General features: G+C 49.8%; 2 protein-coding genes across 9 annotated transcripts in view; one reads left to right on the top strand and one right to left on the bottom strand.

Moving 5' to 3' along the window:
* Positions 1-8,296, bottom strand: part of LOC141272833 (uncharacterized) — a 150,262-nt gene extending 141,966 nt beyond the window's left edge. For 2 of the 3 annotated variants that reach the window (XM_073683919.1, XM_073683928.1), the window contains exon 1: positions 8,162-8,296. In XM_073683919.1, coding sequence (XP_073540020.1) covers positions 8,162-8,279 — 118 coding nt within the window. In that variant the 5' untranslated portion in view covers positions 8,280-8,296. The remainder of the gene's footprint in view (positions 1-8,161) is intronic. The other variant, XM_073683949.1, reaches the window with a different exon arrangement.
* Positions 1-22,757, top strand: part of LOC141272912 (uncharacterized) — a 267,987-nt gene that overhangs the window by 221,813 nt on the left and 23,417 nt on the right. Inside the window, exon 1 of one of the 6 annotated variants that reach the window (XM_073684185.1) lies at positions 8,537-8,575. The exons of the other annotated variants lie outside the window; for them this stretch is intronic. The gene's annotated coding sequence lies outside the window, so the exon portion shown is untranslated. Of the gene's footprint in view, positions 1-8,536; positions 8,576-22,757 lie in introns of those variants that run through there. 6 annotated transcript variants of the gene reach the window in all.

Genomic DNA, 22,757 nt, shown 5'->3' with positions numbered 1-22,757 from the left:
GAAGAAATATTATTATTGTTATTATTTTTTGTGGCTGTTGATACATTCTATTATACCTGTTTATTTACTTTGGAATTATTATGTATTATCTTTGAATGTATCTAATATATATTGGGATATTATTTATCCCGTTACTTGCAAACACTGTGTATTTTGCTGCCACATTTATATATATGTGATTTTTTACTGTTTTTTTCTCCCAGTGAGCCCTTTTTGATCTTTTTGCCAGGTATATAAATGTCTTTGAGCTTGTTCTGAGATGGATGTTTTCCTACCTATTTATACCATAAGCATGTGGGCTAGTTACATTTTTCTTGGCAATTCACCCCATTAGCCTCTGCATGGTTGCCCTGATGACCGAGCACGCTTGCGTGTCACGTTGGCTGCCGAGACGCCCCGGCTCTCGGCGTCTTGTTGTGAGGACCTGCGAGACGGTCACCTGACCGTCACGTGAGTATCACGTGACGCCGTCGCTCGCTCCGCCCATCGTGACGCGATAAGCATCATCATAGGTCCTCAAGGCTAAGTGGAAACCGCTGTGCGGTGTCCAACGGAGGCTTCCTTTGTATATAAAGAGGAATGCTGACATGCAGTGACATACCCCTGAAGAAGGCTCGCCGAAACGCGCGTTGGGGTGGGTACTCACCTCCCAGCTCTGGGCCCACTGTCTACATTGGATTTGAAGGTATTGATAGGCATTTATTCATATTGTCTCTGTATATACTGCCCTATATGGCACTAGTTCACTATTTATGAGCATGTGCTCTTTACTCTAAACTGGTTCTGTATATACTGCTTTTATGGCAGCTTGGTCTGACTAAAATTGCTTATTATATTTTGCAAACCATATATATACAAATTGAAGACCCTGTCTTTAGCCTAATAATTACATGGAGATATTGTTGTGTGATTGTCTATATTGGCTTTATATACATGATAGCTAGTTGGGCTTACTAGTTTATTTTCTATATATCTGTACTTTGTCTCTAACTGGTCTTATATACACTGCTTTTTATGTCAGCTTCTTCAAAATTGAAGTCCATGTTTCAGTAAATAAACCTTCACTATTTTTTGTGGGGCCTTTTATGCTGGGGGCTTGAGTTACCCCTTTTTTCAATCTTGAACATGAACATTTGTGTGTTGTACTCCGTGTGTAACCTTATTGATCTTTTATCGACCTATAACTAATAAAGATTGCATATTTTTTACCCTTTGAAATACATTGTGGGCCTTTATTTCGCATATTTTTTCTTGTATTTCTCGATGATCTCTCACTGTCTGGATTCACGACAAAATAGCCGCTGCATTTCCTGCTTCTGCTTTTATAATGGCTATCGCAGTCCCTCCTGATTGCCTATCGTATATTATGTTATAGCTGCAAATCATCGAAGTCAATCCCGCCTGGCGGCGCTCAAGGTCATGTGATTACTCTTTGGCCAATATAATCTTCTCACATAGTATCAGCCAATGTCGGCAATTTGCAGAAAGATCAGTCGCATGTTGTTCACCGGTTCAGTCCTAAAGCCGCCGGCTCTGGATCCACAGGGAGGAGGACCAGGTGTGTTACTATGTAAAGACTTTGTCAGACAACTCCTCTCATCATTTCTATGCCAGACACAACATTCATTTCAATCTTTCTAAAAAACCTTCAACCCCTTTAAGCCTGGAGTTAAATAATGTAACATGTACAGTACAGACCAAAAGTTTGGACACAGCTTCTCATTCAAAGATTTTTCTGTATTTTCGTGACTATGAAAATTGTACATTCACACTGAAGGCATCAAAACTATGAATTAACACATGTGGAATTATATACTTAACAAAAAAGTGTGAAACAACTGAAAATATGTCTTATATTCTAGGTTCTTCAAAGTAGCCACCTTTTGCTTTGATGACTGCTTTGCACACTCTTGGCATTCTCTTGATGAGCTTCAAGCGGTAGTCACCGGAAATGGTCTTCACTTCACAGGTGTGCCCTGTCAGGTTTAATAAGTGGGATTTCTTGCCTTATAAATGGGGTTGGGACCATCAGTTGTGTTGTGCAGAAGTCAGGTGGATACACAGCTGATACTCCTACTGAATAGACTGTTAGAATTTGTATTATGGCAAGAAAAAAGCAGCTAAGTAAAGAAAAACGAGTGGCCATCATTACTTTAAGAAATGAAGGTCAGTCAGTCCGAAAAAATTGGGCAAACTTTGAAAGTGTCCCCAAGTGCAGTTGTAAAAACCATCAAGCGCTACAAAGAAACTGGCTCACATGAGGACCGCCCCAGGAAAGGAAGACCAAGAGTCACCTCTGCTTCTGAGGATAAGTTTATCCGAGTCACCAGCCTCAGAAATCGCAGGTTAACAGCAGCTCAGATTAGAGACCAGGTCAATGCCACACAGAGTTCTAGCAGCAGACACATCTCTACAACAACTGTTAAGAGGAGACTTTGCGCAGCAGGCCTTCATCGTAAAATAGCTGCTAGGAAACCACTGCTAAGGACAGGCAACAAGCAGAAGAGACTTGTTTGGGCTAAAGAACACAAGGAATGGACATTAGACCAGTGGAAATCTGTGCTTTGGTCTGATGAGTCCAAATTTGAGATCTTTGGTTCCAACTACCGTGTCTTTGTGCGACGCAGAAAAGGTGAACAGATGGACTCTACATGCCTGGTTCCCACCGTGAAGCATGGAGGAGGAGGTGTGATGGTGTGGGGGGGCTTTGCTGGTGACACTGTTGGGGATTTATTCAAAATTGAAGGCATACTGAACCAGCATGGCTACCACAGCATCTTGCAGCGGCATGCTATTCCATCCGGTTTGCGTTTAGTTGGACCATCATTTATTTTTCAACAGGACAATGACCCCAAACACACCTCCGGGCTGTGTAAGGGCTATTTGACCAAGAAGGAGAGTGATGGGGTGCTACGCCAGATGACCTGGCCTCCACAGTCACCAGACCTGAACCCAATCGAGATGGTTTGGGGTGAGCTGGACCGCAGAGTGAAGGCAAAAGGGCCAACAAGTGCTAAGCATCTCTGGGAACTCCTTCAAGATTGTTGGAAGACCATTTCCGGTGACTACCTCTTGAAGCTCATCAAGAGAATGCCAAGAGTGTGCAAAGCAGTCATCAAACCAAAAGGTGGCTACTGTGAAGACCCTAGAATATAAGACATATTTTCAGTTGTTTCACACTTTTTTGTTAAGTATATAATTCCACATGTGTTAATTCATAGTTTTGATGCCTTCAGTGTGAATGTACAATTTTCATAGTCATGAAAATACAGAAAAATCTTTAAATGAGAAGGTGTGTCCAAACTTTTGGTCTGTACTGTATATACAGCGGGGGAAATAAGTATTGAACAGTTCACCAGTGTCCTAAGCAAATCTATTAGTAAAGGTGCTATTGACATGAAATGCTCACCAGATGTCGGTAACAATCCACACAGGCAAAGAAAACACTGTAGACGTCCATAAATGACGTGTAATAATGAGAAATGACGCAGGGAAAAGTATGGAAGACGTTACTGACCTGTAATTAGGAGGACTGAGGACAGGAGGATTGGTGAAGCCAAGCACAGGCGCTCGGGGGCTCATGGCGCCAATCACTGTACACCTCCCGTCTGCTTACTCCCCCTCTATCTTCACCCTTCTGTGACTATGAAGCCAGAGCTGTATATCAAATAAGGGGGAGGGTGAAGGTCGAGGGAAAACAAACAGGTGGGCAGGTATGTAACGACTGGCCGCGCCATGAAGCTCCGAGCCACAGGACTTAAAGGGGATGTCCACTTTCAATTGTCCCAATGTATTCACCCTGTGCCCATAAGTGTCTTTGTAATTACCTTGCTGTGTCTTTATGGCCTGTGACTGGCGCTATCTCTGTCCGCTCACGTGACCCCCGGCTGCAGCCGGCGCTGACATCCGCTGATGTCACGGCAAGTTACGGCTGCAGCCGGTGGTCCCTCTTCCGCGTTCCACCGATGGCTGCTGGGTTATGGGTGGGGTTACCCCCGCGTCACACCCGGCATCCACCGCACACTCTGCCTCTCCTCATTCATTGGGAAAGCACGTGGTGGATGCCGGGTGTGACGCGGGGGTAACCCCGCCCACTACCCAGCTGCCACCGGGGGGATCCCAGGACTGAGTCACGCCTCACTTGTCGTGACGTCAGCGGATGTCAGCGCCGGTTGCAGCCGGGGGTCACGTGATGCCTATGGGCGGCCAGTGATAGCGCCCCTCACAGGCAATACATACAACTAACGGTAATTACAAAAACACTTATGGGCACGTGCTAAATAAATTGGGGCAATTGAAAAAAGTACCGGACAACTTCTTTAAAGGGAATCTGTCCCCCCCCCCCCGGGACCTATCAGACCACTAATATGGGCATAGAGGTGATAGACATGTGACACTATCCTCACCTGTATGGCCCATAGTAGAGGTCTGATGCGAATCTGTCCCCCCTGGGAGATATCTGACCTCTACTATGGGCATACAGGTAATAGAAATGTAACTCTATACCTACCTGTATGGCCATAGTAGAGGTCTGATGGGAGTCTGTCCCCCCTGGTAGATATCTGACCTCTACTATGGGCATACAGGTAATAGAAATGTAACTCTATACCTACCTGTATGGCCATAGTAGAGGTCTGATGGGAGTCTGTCCCCCCTGGTAGATATCTGACCTCTACTATGGGCATACAGGTAATAGAAATGTAACTCTATACCTACCTGTATGGCCATAGTAGAGGTCTGATGGGAGTCTGTCCCCCCTGGGAGATATCTGACCTCTACTATGGGCATACAGGTTATAGAAATGTAACTCTATACCTACCTGTATGGCCATAGTAGAGGTCTGATGGGAGTCTGTCCCCCTGGGAGATATCTGACCTCTACTATGGCCATACAGGTGATAGAAATGTAACTCTATACCTACCTGTATGGCCATAGTAGAGGTCTGATGGGAGTCTGTCCCCCCTGGGAGATATCTGACCTCTACTATGGACATACAGGTGATAGAAATGTAACTCTATACCTACCTGTATGGCCCATAGTAGAGGTCTGATGCGAATCTGTCCCCCCTGGGAGATATCTGACCTCTACTATGGGCATACAGGTGATAGAAATGTAACTCTATACCTACCTGTATGGCCATAGTAGAGGTCTGATGGGAGTCTGTCCCCCCTGGGAGATATTTGACCTCTACTATGGGCATACAGGTGATAGAAATGTAACTCTATACCTACCTGTATGGCCATAGTAGAGGTCTGATGGGAATCTGTCCCCCCTGGGAGATATCTGACCTCTACTATGGGCATACAGGTGATAGAAATGTAACTCTATACCTACCTGTATGGCCATAGTAGAGGTCTGATGGGAATCTGTCCCCCCTGGGAGATATCTGACCTCTACTATGGGCATACAGGTGATAGAAATGTAACTCTATACCTACCTGTATGGCCATAGTAGAGGTCTGATGGGAGTCTGTCCCCCCTGGGAGATATCTGACCTCTACTATGGACATACAGGTTATAGAAATGTAACTCTATACCTACCTGTATGGCCATAGTAGAGGTCTGATGGGAGTCTGTCCCCCCTGGGAGATATCTGACCTCTACTATGGGCATACAGGTGATAGAAATGTAACTCTATACCTACCTGTATGGCCATAGTAGAGGTCTGATGGGAATCTGTCCCTCCTGGGAGATATCTAACCTCTACTATGGGCATACAGGTGATAGAAATGTAACTCTATACCTACCTGTATGGCCATAGTAGAGGTCTGATGGGAGTCTGTCCCCCCTGGGAGATATCTGACCTCTACTATGGGCATACAGGTGATAGAAATGTAACTCTATACCTACCTGTATGGCCATAGTAGAGGTCTGATGGGAGTCTGTCCCCCCTGGGAGATATCTGACCTCTACTATGGGCATACAGGTGATAGAAATGTAACTCTATACCTACCTGTATGGCCCATAGTAGAGGTCTGATGGGAATCTGTCCCCCCTGGGAGATATCTGACCTCTACTATGGACATACAGGTGATAGAAATGTAACTCTATACCTACCTGTATGGCCATAGTAGAGGTCTGATGGGAGTCTGTCCCCCCTGGGAGATATCTGACCTCTACTATGGACATACAGGTGATAGAAATGTAACTCTATACCTACCTGTATGGCCATAGTAGAGGTCTGATGGGAATCTGTCCCCTCTGGGAGATATCTGACCTCTACTATGGGCATACAGGTGATAGAACTGTAACTCTATACCTACCTGTATGGCCATAATAGAGGTCTGGTTTCTGTGTAATTGCTTTTTATTAAATGATTTCTGCTAAGCTTCATGTCCCCCAGACGCCAAGAAATCCCCGCGTCCCCCGGACGCCAAGACATCCCCGCGTCCCCCGGACGCCAAGAAATCCCCGCGTCCCCCGGACGCCAAGAAATCCCCGCATCCCACGGACGCCAAGAAATCCCCGCGTCCCACGGACGCCAAGAAATCCCCGCGTCCCACGGACGCCAAGAAATCCCCACGTCCCCCAGACGCCAAGAAATCCCCACGTCCCCCAGACGCCAAGAAATCCCCGTGTCCCCCGGACACCAAGAAATCCGCGCCTATTAGCCCTATTTCCACACTCTATTTCCCTATGAGCTGCACTCGGCAGCGGCCACAAAACAGCGAGTGGAGCAGCGGGGGGAATCTGCTTCACAGACTGCTTATCTCCATCCGCTGCCGAAGCAGGAATCAGCTGACCAGAGGAAGGCGCTACTACACCTCCACCGGAGGACGGTCACCCGTGGCTACTACACCGCCAGCGGAGGACGGTCACCCGTGGCAACTACACCTCCAGCGGAGGACGGTCACCCGTAGCAACTACACCTCCAGCGGAGGACGGTCACCCGTGGCAACTACACCTCCAGCGGAGGACGGTCACCCGTGGCACCTACACCTCCAGCGGAGGACGGTCACCCGTGGCAACTACACCTCCAGCGGAGGACGGTCACCCGTGGCAACTACACCTCCAGCGGGGGAGGGACACCCGTGGCAACTACACCTCCAGCGGGGGAGGGACACCCGTGGCAACTACACCTCCAGCGGGGGAGGGACACCCGTGGCAACTACACCTCCAGCGGGGGAGGGACACCCGTGGTAACTACACCTCCAGCGGGGGAGGGACACCCGTGGCAACTACACCTCCAGCGGGGGAGGGACACCCGTGGTAACTACACCTCCAGCGGGGGAGGGACACCCGTGGTAACTACACCTCCAGCGGGGGAGGGACACCCGTGGTAACTACACCTCCAGCGGATGACGGTCACCCGTGGTAACTACACCTCCAGCGGGGGTCGGTCACCCGTGGTAACTACACCTCCAGCGGATGACGGTCACCCGTGGTAACTACACCTCCAGCGGGGGTCGGTCACCGTGGTAACTACACCTCCAGATGACGGTCACCGTGGTAACTCCACCTCCAGCGGGGGACGGTCACCGTGGTAACTCCACCTCCAGCGGGGAACGGTCACCGTGGTAACTCCACCTCCAGCGGGGGACGGTCACCGTGGTAACTCCACCTCCAGCGGGGGACGGTCACCGTGGTAACTCCACCTCCAGAGGGGGGACGGTCACCGTGGTAACTCCACCTCCAGCGGGGGACGGTCACCGTGGTAACTCCACCTCCAGCGGGGGACGGTCACCGTGGTAACTCCACCTCCAGCGGGGGACGGTCACCGTGGTAACTCCACCTCCAGCGGGGGACGGTCACCGTGGTAACTCCACCTCCAGCGGGGACGGTCACCGTGGTAACTCCACCTCCAGCGGGGGCGGTCACCGTGGTAACTCCACCTCCAGCGGGGGCGGTCACCGTGGTAACTCCACCTCCAGCGGGGGACGGTCACCGTGGTAACTCCACCTCCAGCGGGGGACGGTCACCGTGGTAACTCCACCTCCAGCGGGGGACGGTCACCGTGGTAACTCCATCTCCAGCGGGGGACGGTCACCGTGGTAACTCCACCTCCAGCGGGGGCGGTGAGGTGAGGAGGAGCCGCTGCACATCCCCCATACAACACTGAGGAGCCGCAGTCACATGGAGCAGGAGCCTCCACAGGAACAGCTCTGATCTCACCCCACACTCTCCTCTCACAGATTCACCACAAACCCTCCCTGTAATCTCACCGGAATGGCGGGAAGCGGAAACCTGCTGCTGGCTGATACCAGAGAGCAAGAGCTGCGCACAACCAGGACGGAGCTGCTGCACTGAGAGCGGGAGGACCTGTGGTGACGTCACCGCCATGTGATCAGGGGGCGGGGCTCAGGAGAGAAGTGGTGAAGGAACTGTGGTGACGTCACCGCCATGTGATCAGGGGGCGGAGCTCAAGAGAGAAATGGTGTAGGACCTGAACACATGTCAATGACGTCATCAATATCAGGTCCTTCAGCACTTCTCTCCTCAGCTCCGCCCCCTGATCACATGGCGGTGACGTCACCACAGGTCCTCCCGCTCTCAGTGCAGCAGCTCCGTCCTGGTTGTGTGCAGCTCTTGCTCTCTGTTATCAGGCAGCAGCTGGTTTCTTGGATTCTACCATTGCGGTGAGATTACAGGGGGTTTCTGGTCTCTTCCTCCTGTGCTGTGATGTTGGTATAGTCCGGTGTCAGGGCGGCTCCGCAGGTCACTGATCAGTCGCTGCTCGCTGGCGCCCCTTGTGGTTGTGGTCAGGTCCGCGGTAGTGCTGAGAGGACGCTGGATGTTCTTGTTCTCTGGATTTGGTGAATGTGACCCCGGACCCGATAGACGTCAATGGGGACCTGAACTTCATGTGTAATGGTGAGAGGAGGAGAGGAGTGACGGGGGCGGAGGACCCCACAGCTCAGCCGTGTCCCCCCAGACAATGAGGCGCAGGACCCCACAGCTCAGCCGTGTCCCCCACAGCTCAACCGTGTCCCCCCCAAACAATGAGGCGCAGGACCCCACAGCTCAGCCGTGTCCCCCCCCCCCAGACAATGAGGCGCAGGACCCCACAACTCAGCCGTGTCACCCCAGACAGAGGCGCAGGACCCCCCAGCTCAGCAGTGTCGTCCCCCCCCCAGACAATGAGGCGCAGGACCCCACAGCTCAGCCGTGTCCCCCCAGACAATGAGGCGCAGGACCCCACAGCTCAGCTGTGTCCCCCCAGACAATGAGGTGCAGGACCCCCACAGCTCAGCCGTGTCCCCCCCAGACAATGAGGCGCAGGACCCCACAGCTCAGCCGTGTCCCCCCAGACAATGAGGCGCAGGACCCCACAGCTCAGCCGTGTCCCCCCAGACAATGAGGCGCAGGACCCCACAGCTCAGCCGTGTCCCCCCAGACAATGAGGTGCAGGACCCCCACAGCTCAGCCGTGTCCCCCCCAGACAATGAGGCGCAGGACCCCACAGCTCAGCCGTGTCCCCCCAGACAATGAGGCGCAGGACCCCCACAGCTCAGCCGTGTCCCCCCCAGACAATGAGGCGCAGGACCCCACAGCTCAGCCGTGTCCCCCCAGACAATGAGGCGCAGGACCCCACAGCTCAGCCGTGTCCCCCCAGACAATGAGGTGCAGGACCCCCACAGCTCAGCCGTGTCCCCCCCAGACAATGAGGCGCAGGACCCCACAGCTCAGCCGTGTCCCCCCCAGACAATGAGGCGCAGGACCCCACAGCTCAGCCGTGTCCCCCCCAGACAATGAGGCGCAGGACCCCACAGCTCAGCCGTGTCCCCCCCAGACAATGAGGCGCAGGACCCCACAGCTCAGCCGTGTCCCCCCCAGACAATGAGGCGCAGGACCCCACAGCTCAGCCGTGTCCCCCCCCCCCCAGACAATGAGGCGCAGGACCCCACAGCTCAGCCGTGTCCCCCCCCCCCAGACAATGAGGCGCAGGACCCCACAGCTCAGCCGTGTCCCCCCCAGACAATGAGGCGCAGGACCCCACAGCTCAGCCGTGTCCCCCCCAAACAATGAGGCGCAGGACCCCACAGCTCAGCCGTGTCCCCCCCCCCAGACAATGAGGCGCAGGACCCCACAGCTCAGCCGTGTCCCCCCCCAGACAATGAGGCGCAGGACCCCACAACTCAGCCGTGTCACCCCAGACAGAGGCGCAGGACCCCCCAGCTCAGCAGTGTCCGTCCCCCCCAGACAATGAGGCGCAGGACCCCACAGCTCAGCCGTGTCCCCCCAGACAATGAGGCGCAGGACCCCACAGCTCAGCTGTGTCCCCCCAGACAATGAGGTGCAGGACCCCCACAGCTCAGCCGTGTCCCCCCCAGACAATGAGGCGCAGGACCCCACAGCTCAGCCGTGTCCCCCCCAGACAATGAGGCGCAGGACCCCACAGCTCAGCCGTGTCCCCCCCCAGACAATGAGGCGCAGGACCCCACAGCTCAGCCGTGTCCCCCCCAGACAATGAGGCGCAGGACCCCACAGCTCAGCCGTGTCCCCCCCAAACAATGAGGCGCAGGACCCCACAGCTCAGCCGTGTCTCCCCCAGACAATGAGGCGCAGGACCCCACAGCTCAGCCGTGTCCCCCCCCAGACAATGAGGCGCAGGACCCCACAACTCAGCCGTGTCACCCCAGACAGAGGCGCAGGACCCCCCAGCTCAGCAGTGTCCCCCCCCCCCCCCCAGACAATGAGGCGCAGGACCCCACAGCTCAGCCGTGTCCCCCCCCAGACAATGAGGCGCAGGACCCCACAACTCAGCCGTGTCACCCCAGACAGAGGCGCAGGACCCCCCAGCTCAGCAGTGTCCCCCCCCCCCCCAGACAATGAGGCGGAGGACCCCACAGCTCAGCCGTGTCCCCCCCCCCCCCCAGACAATGAGGCACAGGACCCCACAGCTCAGCCGTGTCCCCCCAGACAATGAGGCGCAGGAACCCACAGCTCAGCCGTGTCCCCCCCCCAGACAATGAGGCGCAGGAACCCACAGCTCAGCCGTGTCCCCCCCCAGACAATGAGGCGCAGGACCCCACAACTCAGCCGTGTCCCCCCCCAGACAATGAGGCGCAGGACCCCACAGCTCAGCAGTGGACCCCACAGCTCAGCCGTGTACCCCCGACAATGAGGTGCAGGACCCCACAACTCAGCCGTGTCTCCCCAGACAATGAGGCTCCGTCCCTCCACAGCTCAGCCGTGTCCCCCCAGTGAATGAGGCTCCATCCCCCCACAGCTCAGCCGTGTCCCCCAAGACAATGAGGCTCCGTCCCCCCACACAGCTCAGCCGTGTGCCCCCCAGACAATGAGGCTCCGTCCACTTCTCAACGGAGTCAGCAGCTGATATTGTGAGACAGAACAGTCATCCATGACAACTGAGGCTCTGTGATTGAATGAGTAGTTAATTCCCTTAATCAGCTTTAGGCTCCGCCACAAAGGTAGAGTACAATTATTTTTTGGCACAGACACCCCTGCAGAGGACGCAGAGGCTGTGGCCACAGTCTCCTCACAGAAGATATACTGATAACAAGTGTCTCCCACACAGCAGGCTTCCACATTAATCCCACAGAAGCTGATAAGAAACTTCACACCCAGACAATGGCCCACAGGCAGGGTACAGTGTACACACAGAAGCTTAAAGGCACATTACTCCCACAGATATGGGTTCAATAACACCCCCAGCCACTGAGCACGTTACTATGACAGACACGGGTGCAAAGCACATAGAGAAAAACCACGCACACACAAATATTGTCCCTCACTACAGCTGCGTCCTGTCCCTATGCTAAGCAGAGCAGAAAATTAAAAATAACTTGAACCAGGAGGAACAGGTCCAATTGGAGGAGGAGGTGGACTAGCGGTATAGGTGGAGGAGGAAGAGGCGGAGGAGGTGGACTGGCAGTATAGGTGGAGGAGGAGGTGGACTAGCGGTATAGGTGGAGGAGGAGGTGGACTAGCGGTATAGGTGGAGGAGGAAGTGGAAGAGGCAGAGGAGGTGGACTGGCGATATAGGTGGAGGAGGAGGTGGACTGGCGATATAGGTGGAGGAGGAGGTGGACTGGCGATATAGGTGGAGGAGGAGGTGGACTGGCGATATAGGTGGAGGAGGAGGTGGACTGGCGATATAGGTGGAGGAGGAGGTGGACTGGCGATATAGGTGGAGGAGGAGGTGGACTGGCGATATAGGTGGAGGAGGAGGTGGACTGGCGATATAGGAGGAGGAGGTGGACTGGCGGCATAGGTGGAGGAGGAGGTGGACTGGCGGCATAGGTGGAGGAGGTGGACTGGCAGCATAGGTGGAGGAGGTGGACTGGCGGTATAGGTGGAGGAGGAGGTGGACTGGCGGCATAGGTGGAGGAGGAGGTGGACTGGCGGTATAGGTGGAGGAGGTGGACTGGCGGTATAGGTGGAGGAGGAGGAGGTGGACTGGCGGTATAGGTGGAGGAGGAGGTGGACTAGCGGTATAGGTGGAGGAGGAGTAGGTGGAGGAGGAGGTGGACTGGCGGCATAGGTGGAAGAGGAGGAGGAAGGAGTGGACTGACGGTATAGGTGGAGGAAGAGGTGGACTGGCGGTATAGGTGGAGGAGGAGGAGGTGGTCGGGGGCTGTCAGGGAAGTATTGAGGAATATTGAAAATGTTCTTCCATATTTCCCTGACCCAGATCTTGACCATTCTTCCCCTTTTGCTCAGCGCAAAAGCCACAATTAACACAATCATGATGGAGGCCTTACATAAACAAATGCCAGCCATCAAGTGTTACCGGCTAACTAAAATGCAAATGTATTTCCTCTTAACACAGACCTGAGATAGATTGACAGCTTCTCCCAGGCCAGAGTTTGGAGGAAAGAGGAAATGGTTCGTTAAGCTGAAAGGCACTCACAAATAATTCCCGGCCACCAGCCGTAGCCAGGTCGAAACCGATATGAAATATTGTGAGTTCCATACTTCCGGCAATTACGGGACCCATGTTTTTAGAGGTAAAATCAGTGAGGGAATGATGGGGATTTTTTTTCTGCCACTGAAAAACGCTACATAGAGCTGTAGCTCAAAAACACCAGAATAGCAGACTACAGCTATGGGATGTGTGATCTCTAACTGAAGATAAAATCATAAGGGAAAAATGGCGTAGTTTGCACGCTTCTGCGATCAACGAGCGATGAGTTATCGCAGAAGTTAGCGTTTTTAGTAAAAATGTACAGGCTGGAGACCGGTCCACATGGTGTCACCACAAGGGGTGTGTGGCCAGATCTCCCCTTAGGTATAAGAGAACCCATGGACATTAGAGGAGGACTCATTGCCAGGGGGTATAAGGATTATAAGCAACGGGTCGCGTTCGATAATGCTCAAATCAACTGGGGAGCCCCTCCTGCTGATTCGTCCCTACGAACTGTATAGTGTAAGTTATCTTTTATCCTGTTTATTTTATGTAACTGCTTAAAAATACATAATGTCTCCTTTGTAGCATCCTTGTATATATTTTTCCTAAACACTGCCTCCCTTTTGGATTAAGGCTGTGTGCCCACTATGCGTTTTTCAAGCGTTTTTGATGTGGAATTTCCGCAGCAGAAATGCTTTAAAAACGCTTGGTAATCCATGCCCCATGATCCCCAATGAAAATTTGCATGTTCTGTGCCCATGAAAATCCGCAGCATGTCCATTATTTGTGCGTTTCTGCATGCGGATTTGAGGTCTCAATGTACTTGAAAAACGCAAGTCAAATCCGCATGTAAAAACGCTGCAAAAAGGCGTCAAAAACACATGTAAAATCCGCAAGCGTTTTTGACTGCCAAGATCATGCAGAAATTTTCTGCTTCATTTCTGCATCGTGGGCACATTCCCTTAATATAAAATTTAATAGTCCTGTTTCTTTTGTTCTGTAACCGTTCCCTTCCCCGAAGCCATATACGCTACCAAAACGCAGGCGTCCGGCCAGGCCTGTATTATATTTCAAACTCGGCCGGTGGTGGCAGAGAATATTAGTAATCGGGCTATCGTGAAGCTGAGAGTGACTGTGCGGAAGGCATTAACACTTATTCCATGCATTGGAATCCAGAGGTGTGACGCCATACGCTCACTGGTCACTTGCCGATACCCACGTAGCGAGTAGTCTGGATCGCGTGCTCACGATTCTGGATGAAATACTGACAGCGTGATGGCACGGTGAGATATCGCGTGATCTCCCCGGTGTCGTCCCTGTCTGGAATCCCTGACAGGGGCGGTATAGGTGGAAGAGGCGGACGAGGTAGCCAACACAGTTTTTCGGTTGTTTTTTTTGGGGAGGAGGCCAACAAATGAAACAAATGGCAAATAGAGTTGAAGACTTTCTGGCTGCGGAGGTATAGTTGTGTAGTCATCCAAAGCTACGGACAAGTCCTGTGGGATCCGCGCCTGGTTCATTTTAACGAATGTTGCATTGGCTGTGGACAGGTGGATGTGCCTGTCTGTGATGACACCCCCCCCCCCCCTCCCCCCCCTCCCCCCGTGCTAAACACCTTCTGACAGTACACTTACTGCAGGGCAGGCCAGCACCTGCAAGGCATAAAGGCAAACTCAGGCCATGTGTCCTATTTGGAGACCCATAAGTTAAATGGGGCTGAGCCATCACTCAGTACGTGGAGACGTGTGGAAACATACCCATCCACCATGTTGTAACGCTGCCTCCTGCTAATACATAGTGTATTAGATGGTGATGCCGACTGTTGTGGCGTGCTGAGAAAGTTTTGTCACACTTCGACCATGCTAACCCTGCCTTCCGAGGTGCTGCCAGTGCTCCAGCTACGTTGGTGACTTCCTCCTCCGTCTCTGCCTTGTTGTTCCACGGAGCCCCTTCTGTCAGGTGGGAACGCCATTACTAGCTTTCCTACCAGCGTGTATTTGTATTCCCGCATTTTGCGATCCCTCTCCAGTGACGGATGATATGATGGTACATTGTCCTTGTAGCGGGTATCCAGCAGGGTGGCCACCCAGTAATCTGCACTGGTAACAATATGTGCAATTCATCGGTCCTTCCTCAGGCACTGCAACACTTTTGGGGCCTACTAATAGCAATGAGACAACTGATGCCAATTATTGATTTCTCAGACTAATAGAAAACACACAGCGCCTTAAAACGGTACACCCACAGGCGGAGGGGGCAGAGTACACACAGCAGCTTAAAGGCACAGTACTCCTACAGGCTTAGGGGGCAGAGTACACACAGTGGCTTAAAGGCACAGTACTCCCACAGGTGGAGGGGGCAGAGTACACACAGCGGCTTAAAGGCACAGTACTCCTACAGGTGGAGGGGGCAGAGTACACACAGTGGCTTAAAGGCACAGTACTCCCACAGGCGGAGGGGGCAGAGTACACACAGCGGCTTAAAGGCACAGTACTCCCACAGGCGGAGGGGGCAGAGTACACACAGCGGCTTAAAGGCACAGTACCCCCATAGGCGGAGGTGGCAGAGTACACACAGCGGCTTAAAGGCACAGTACTCCCACAGACGAAGGGGGCAGAGTACACACAGCGGCTTAAAGGCACAGTACTCCCACAGGTGGAGGGGGCAGAGTACACACTGCAGCTTAAAGGCACAGTACTCTCTCAGGCGGAGGGGGCAGAGTATTCTACTGATTCTGGAAAAGCTTTTCCTCTGTGTCACTCCATTCAAAAGTCGTCGTCCCCCTTCCCTTAATAAGGATGCAAATTTTACCTTCAACCAACTTGACGTCTACTTCAGAACGTCTATGTGGGGCGCAGCAGTCTTTACCTGTAACACAGTCGAGTCGGTCTGAAACATCAGCTGTCCAGTTCTCCAGTGACTTCGGCGTTTTTAGTGTGTGCATGCAAGAAAAATCTCATCTCAGGAGAGTACGCTCAGCCAGGCGGCAGCTGAGACCCTCTCTGTGCGTATTTTTTTTTTCCCCCTCTATGACATGGCCATGCTTTGATTGGCCAGAGCCTTGGAGGAGTAAAAGCCGACACCCATAGAGAGGTTCTGTGGTATATGCAGAGTTAGCTGAATGAAAATTAGCATCTTTAGATCACACATCAGGTCCTTAAAGAATCATTTTGCCACTGCTCCTATACTCAGTCAACCCGATGTTTCCCAACCCTTTATTGTGGAAGATGATGTGTTGGATGTCGGGGTTGGGGCTGTGTTGTCTCAGGATCCATCCTCTGGTAAATGGCGTCCATGCGCCTTCTTTTATAAAAAAAAATTGTCTTTTGCTGAGAGAAATTATGACGTTTGTAATAGGGAACTTTTGGCTATCAAATTGGGGTTTGAGGAATGGCGAAATTGGTTGGAGGCGGCTGTCCATCCTATTACTGTCATTACTGACCATAAGAACCTGTCATATCTCCAGTCAGCTAAACGTCTCAACCATAGGCAAGCCAGATGGTCCCTGTTTTTTACTAGGTTCAATTTTGTTGTCACTTTTCGTCCAGGGGTAAAAAATGTCAAGGCTGATGCTTTGTCCCGGAGCTTCCCTGGTGGCGGTGACCATGAGAACCCTGCCCCGATATTACAGAAGAGGGTTGTCATTTCGGCATTATATCCTGAACTAGAGGGTGAGGTGTTGGAGGCTCAGGGGGACGCCCCTGCCTCCTGCCCTTCAGGAAAGTTATTTGTACCATCTAATCTGCGCCGCAAAGTAATTAAGGAACATCACAACGCTGTGCTTGCTGGGCATCCAGGTGGTAAGGTAACCACGGACCTCCTCTCTCGTCGTTTTTGGTGGCCGGTGTTGCATCGGGATGTTATTGAACACGTAGCTGCTTGTAGTATTTGCACGCGTTCTAAGGTTTTGCATACCCGTCGGTTTCGTACTCTTCTTCCGCTGCCTAGCCCTAGTGGGCCATGGACACACTTGTCCATGGATTTTATTACTGACCTACTGGTTTCTGCAGGCAAAACGGTGGTTTTGGTGGTTGTAGAAAGGTTCAGTAAAATGGTTCACTTCGTTGCGTTACCTGCACTTCCAAATGCTAAGACGCTTGCTCAGGTGTTTATAAATGAGATCGTGAAGCTTCACGGGGTTCCCTCCGATGTGGAGTCTAATCGGGGGGCCCAGTTTGTTTCCAAGTTCTGAAAAGCATTCTGTTCTCAACTGGGGGGGCAGCTTCCTTTTCCTCTGCCTTCCACCCTCAGTCGAATGGACAGACTGAGCCTGTCAATAAGAATTTGGAGACCTACCTCAGGTGTTTCATCTCCGAAAATCAGGTGGATTGGGCATCCTACTTACCGCTGGCAGAATTTGCCATTAACCGCAGCCCTGGGATTTTCCGTTTTTGCATTTTCGTTTTTTGCTCCCCTTGTTCCCAGAGCCATAGCGTTTTTATTTTTCATTCAATATGGCCATGTGAGGGCTTATTTTTTGCGGGACGAGTTGTACTTTTGAACAATATTACTGGTTTTAACATATCGTGTACAGGAAAACGGGAAAAAAATTCCAAGTGCGGTGAAATTGCAAAAAAAGTGCAATACCGCAGATGTTTTTTTTTATTTTTTTTTACCACGTTCACTGATTGCTAAAACTGACCTACCATTATTATTCTCCAGGTCATTACGAGTTCGTAGACACCAAACATGTAAAGGTTCTTTTTTATTTAAGTGGTGAAAAAAAATTCCAAAGTTTGTTTAAAAAAAAAAAAAAAAAAAGGCGCCATTTTCTAAGACCCGTAGCGTCTCCATTTTTCGGGATCTGGGGCCGGGTGAGGGCTTATTTTTTGCGCACCGAGCTGAAGTTTTTATTGATACCATTTTGGGGTAGATCCGATGTTTTGATCGCCCGTTATTACATTTTATTGCAATGTTGCGGCGACCAAAAAACGTAATTCTGGCGTTTAAAATATTTTTCTCGTTACGCTGTTTACCAATCGGATTAATTCTTTTTTTATACTGATAGATCGGGCGATTCTGAACGAGAAGATACCAAATATGTGCATGTGTTTTTTTTTTTTAATTATTTTATTTTGAGTGGGGTGAAAGGGGGGTGATTTAAACTATTTTTTTAATATTTTTAAAAACCTTTTTTTTTCACTTTTTGCATGCTTCTATAGCCTCCATAGGAGACTAGAAGCAGCACTTGTCTGATCGCCTCTGCTACATACAGATGATCAGCAGATCACCTGTATGTAGCAGAAATGGTCGTGTGCTATGAGCGCCGACCACTAGGTGGCGCTCATAGCAACCAGCTCATGACCACCACTGGAGTCTGCTGCAGACCCAGGGTTGTCATGCCCACCCATCGGTGACCCGCGATCACGTGACGGGGTCACAGATGGGCGGGGTAAGTGACGCGCTTCCGGCGCGGCGCTGTTAAATGCCGCTGTCAGAGATTGACAGCAGCATTTAACATGTTAACAGCCGCAGGTGGATCGCGATTCCACCCGCGGCTGTTGCTGGCACATGTCAGCTGTAATAATCAGCTGACATGTGCCCGGTTCAGTGCGGGCTCAGCATCGGAGCCCTCACTGTACCGGGGGATTACAGCCTGTGCGTACTAATACGGCACAGGCTGTAAAGGGGTTAGTAATCTTCGTCAAGAATCCACTGGCAGGTCTCCGTTCTTTGGTGCATACGGTTACCATCCACAGTTTGGTACCTTTAGTGGAGGAAGAGCTTCAGGAGTTCCTGAGGAGGAACATTTTACTTTGTCGCTCTCCTCGGTATGGCGGGGGGTTCTCAGTAATTTAAAGATCATGGGAGACAGGTATAAACGTATGGCTGACAGAAAACGCTTTCCAGGTGAGGACCTGAACGTGAATGACTTTGTGTGGTTGTCTACCAGGAATTTTAGGTTGAAGGTCCATTCTTGGAAGCTGGGACCTAGGTTTATTGGTCCCTATAAAATAACCGCCGTAATTAACCCATCAGCATTTCGTCTTGAGCTTCCTCAGGCCCTTAAGGTCCAGAATGTTTTCCACAGGTCCTTACTCAAGAAATATGTGGAACCTCTTGAGCCTTCACCCCTATCACCGCCCCCAATAATGGTTGATGGTAATCTGGAGATTCAGATTTCGAGGATTGTAGATTCTCGTCTCCAACATCGTTCCCTACAATACTGGGTGCACTGGAAGGGTTATGGTCCAAAAGAGAGGATGTGGGTTTCAGCAGGTGAATGTTCCCAGGTTGGTTCGTTCATTTCACACCTCTTATCCTGAGAAATCTGGTCCTGAGTGTCCGGAGGCCACTCGTAGAGGAGGGGGTACTGTCACGGGTGTGTCAGATGTGACAGACAGTCGCCCTGCAGTTGGTTGCAGGAGATCTCTTCCTTTGGCATTACAGACACCTTAGATCTGTCTCATTCTTGGACCCAGCGGCTACCTTCCTCCTGCTAATTAACATCTGGGTGTTTAACCCCTTTACCCCCGAAGGTCACTTTATGAGGTAATAACTCTGGAATGCTTTAATGGATCCCACTGATTCAGAGATGGTTTTTTCGTGACATATTGTACTTCATTATAGTTGTAACATTTCTTCAATATGACTTGTGTTTATTTGTGAAAAAATCGAAAATTTTGCAATTTTCAAACTTTGAATTTTCATGCCCATAAATCAGAGAGATGTCACCCAAAATAGTTAATAAATAACATTTCCCACATGTCTACTTTACATCAGCACTATTTTGAAACCAAAATTTTTTTTGTTAGAAAGTTATAAGGGTTAAAAGTTGACCAGCGATTTCTCATTTTTCCAACAAAATTTAAAAAAAACATTTTTTTAGGGACCCCATCACATTTGAAATGACTTTGAGGGGCCTTTATGACAGAAAATACCCAAAAGTGACACCACTCTAAAAACTGCACCCCTCAAGGTGCTCAAAACCACATTCAAGAAGTTTATTAACCCTTCAGGTTCTTCACAGGAATTTTTGGAATGTGGATGAAAACAATGAACATTTAACTTTTTTCTCAAAAATTTTACTTTAGACCCCAATGGAGCCGTGAAAATAAAAAAAATCAAACTTTTTCCACAAAAATGATCTTTCAGCCCCAAATTTTTTATTTTCACAAGGGTAAGAGGAGAAAATGGACCCCAAAAACTGTTGTGCAATTTCTCCTGAATACACCGATGACGCTTATGTGGGGAAAATACACTGTTTGAGCGCACGGCGGGGTTCAGAAGGAAAGGAGAACTGTGTGACTTTTTGAAAGCAAAATTGTCTGGAATCGAGATCGGACCCCATGTCCCGTTTGGAGGGCCCCTAATGCGTCTAAATAGTGGAAACCCCTCACAAGTGACCCCATTTTGGAAACTAGACCCCTCAAGGATTTTATCAAAGGATATAGTGAACATTTTGAACCCAGAGGTACGACAGAATTTGATAACATTAGGTCATCGTATCCAATAAGTTGTCATTAGTCTTGAGCGCAAGTGCTCGCTACTTGAGTTTGCATCGGGTACTCAGGTATGCACCATGTATCGCGGGCGCTCGAGTGACATGCTCGAGTCCCCATTCTGCGTGTTTCATGTTTGTTGGACACCCAAAAAAAACATGCGGGAATCGCTCGTGCATGGCAGAAAATCCACCCAAAGTTTTTTTGGCCGCGAAGCATATGGAGCGGAGACTCGAGCATGTCACTCAAGTACCCGCGATACTCGATGCATACCCGAGCACCCGATATAAACTCAATTAACCGGTTCCCGACCGCCCACTGTAGATAAACGTCGGCGCTTGCCGGGCTCTGTGCAGTGCCGACGTTTAAAAACGGTGGGTGGTCTCGCAGTGCTCAGGACCCCCAGGGTCCTGCAAGCACTGCGATTCCGGTGCAGAGCGTTAGCTCTGACAGGGTACATCATCGGGACCTGATTAGATCAGGTCCCAGTGATGTTAACCCTTTGCTGTCTTCTATATGCTGTGATCTATAGTGATCGCGGCATATAGGAGACAGCAGGAAGAGAGGGGGTCGTCTTACTTACCTCCGAAGACCTCCGTTTCGTTTGAGGACCTGGGGTTGCTATGGCAGCTGGAGGTCACATGACCGCCTCCAGCTCTGCCATATATGGTGTCCTTCCTGTCTGACTTCAGCCTGTATGTAGCTGAAGTCAGACAGGAGACTCTGACTGAAACAGTCAGTGAAGATCTCATATAATGTAATATATGTGTATTACATTACATGAGATCAGTGATCAGAAAAATAAAAATTAATGTCCCATACAGGGACTAAGTAAAAATGTAAAAAAAAGTTTTTAAACTATTAAAAAAAAAAAATCACAAAATAAATAAAAATAAATAAATAAAATATTAAACCAATAAATCCGTAAATTATTACAAAACCAAAAAAAGTACACATATTTGGTATCGCCGCGTCCGAAACAACCCGAGCTATAAAACTGTCACACTAATTAACTCCTTCTGTGCACACCGTAATAAAAATAAATAAAAAACGGAGCAAAAAAATATGCTTTTTCATCATATCGCCAAACAAAAAGTGGAAAAAAATGCGATCAAAAAGCAGAATAGAAATAAAAATGGTACCACTGAAAACGTCATCTTGTTCCGCAAAAAAAAGCCGCCATACAGCTCCATCAGCCAAAAAATAAAAAAGTTATAGCGCTCAGAATAAAGCAATGCAAAAAAAATATTTTTTTTTCTATAAAATTGTTTTATTGTGTAAAAGCGCCAAAACATAAAAAAATACAGTAAGTGTAGTATCGCTGTAAACGTACTGACCCGAAGAATAACGCTGCCTGATCACTTTTACCACACGCAGAACGGCATAAAAAAAAAACTCAAAAAACAATTCCTGAAGTGTTTGTTTTTGTTAACTTTACCTCCCAAAAAACGGAATAGAAAGCGATCAAAAAATGTCACGTGCCCAAAAATGGTTCCAATAAAAATTTCAACTCGTCCCGCAAAAAACAAGCCGTCACATGACTCTATCGGCCGAAATATGGAAAAATTATAGCTCTCAAAATATGGTGATGCAAAAAACTAGATTTTGCAAAAAAAGCGTATTTTAGTGTGTGACAGCTGTCAGTCATAAAAACCCGATATAAATCTGGTATCTCTGTAATCGCACCGACCCGAAGAATAAAGTAATCTAATCAGTTATATCACACTAGGAACGGCATAAAAAATAAATAAAACAAATATTATTCACCTGCTACTGATTTGTTTATTATGTCTCCCAAAGATCCCAGTAAGGCTCTGCTCACATTTATCCTGTGCTCTGCGCTGAGCACTTACACCACAGTTTCCGTGTAAATCTCTGAAATACGTGATTCAGCCAGAACCCATGATGGAAGATTCCCTGTAATGAGGCAGATATAGGCCACTGTGGATGCCGTCTAGCCTGGGATCCCACGGTGTCATTTGTTTTAGGCGTGCATAAAAGTGCGGTTGGCCACAGTTTTGTGCACTTCTGAAAAAAAGGACACCACTAAACAGAGGCCAGACGGAGTCCAGAGTAACTCTGCTGCCTCATTACAGTGAATGGATCCTGCAGGGGTTTCATCTGAATTACATCACTTGGAAAATTAGATGGAAACCCCGATGTAAGTGCTCAGCCTAGAGCGCCGGATAAATGTTACGTAAAATGTTCCCAATAAAAGCTTCAACTCAGTCCTCAAAAAAAGCTAGTCCCGACTCAGGTCCATCATCTGTTAAAAATATAAGGGACTTCCAAGTTACTGGTAGCAGAAAGGCTCTGGAAAAGCAAAATGGTCCTTGCCCCCCAAAAGAAATTCAGAAAATTTTGTGCTCCCAAATCCAAATGCCTATTCTACAATAATTTGTTCTCCAATTGTCAAATAGCGCTCCTTCCCCCTCAAATCTCACCGTATGGCTAAGTGGTACGATACAGCCACATATGGGGTATCGGCGTGTTCAGGAGAAATTG

Source organism: Phyllobates terribilis, unplaced genomic scaffold (assembly GCF_046119375.1).
Source record: "Phyllobates terribilis strain yellow unplaced genomic scaffold, ASM4611937v1 Scaffold_1__5_contigs__length_1240528914, whole genome shotgun sequence".
Classification (NCBI taxonomy): Eukaryota; Metazoa; Chordata; class Amphibia; order Anura; family Dendrobatidae; genus Phyllobates; species Phyllobates terribilis.
Note: the sequence above shows the minus strand (reverse complement) of the source record. Positions and strands in the feature narration are given on the sequence as shown.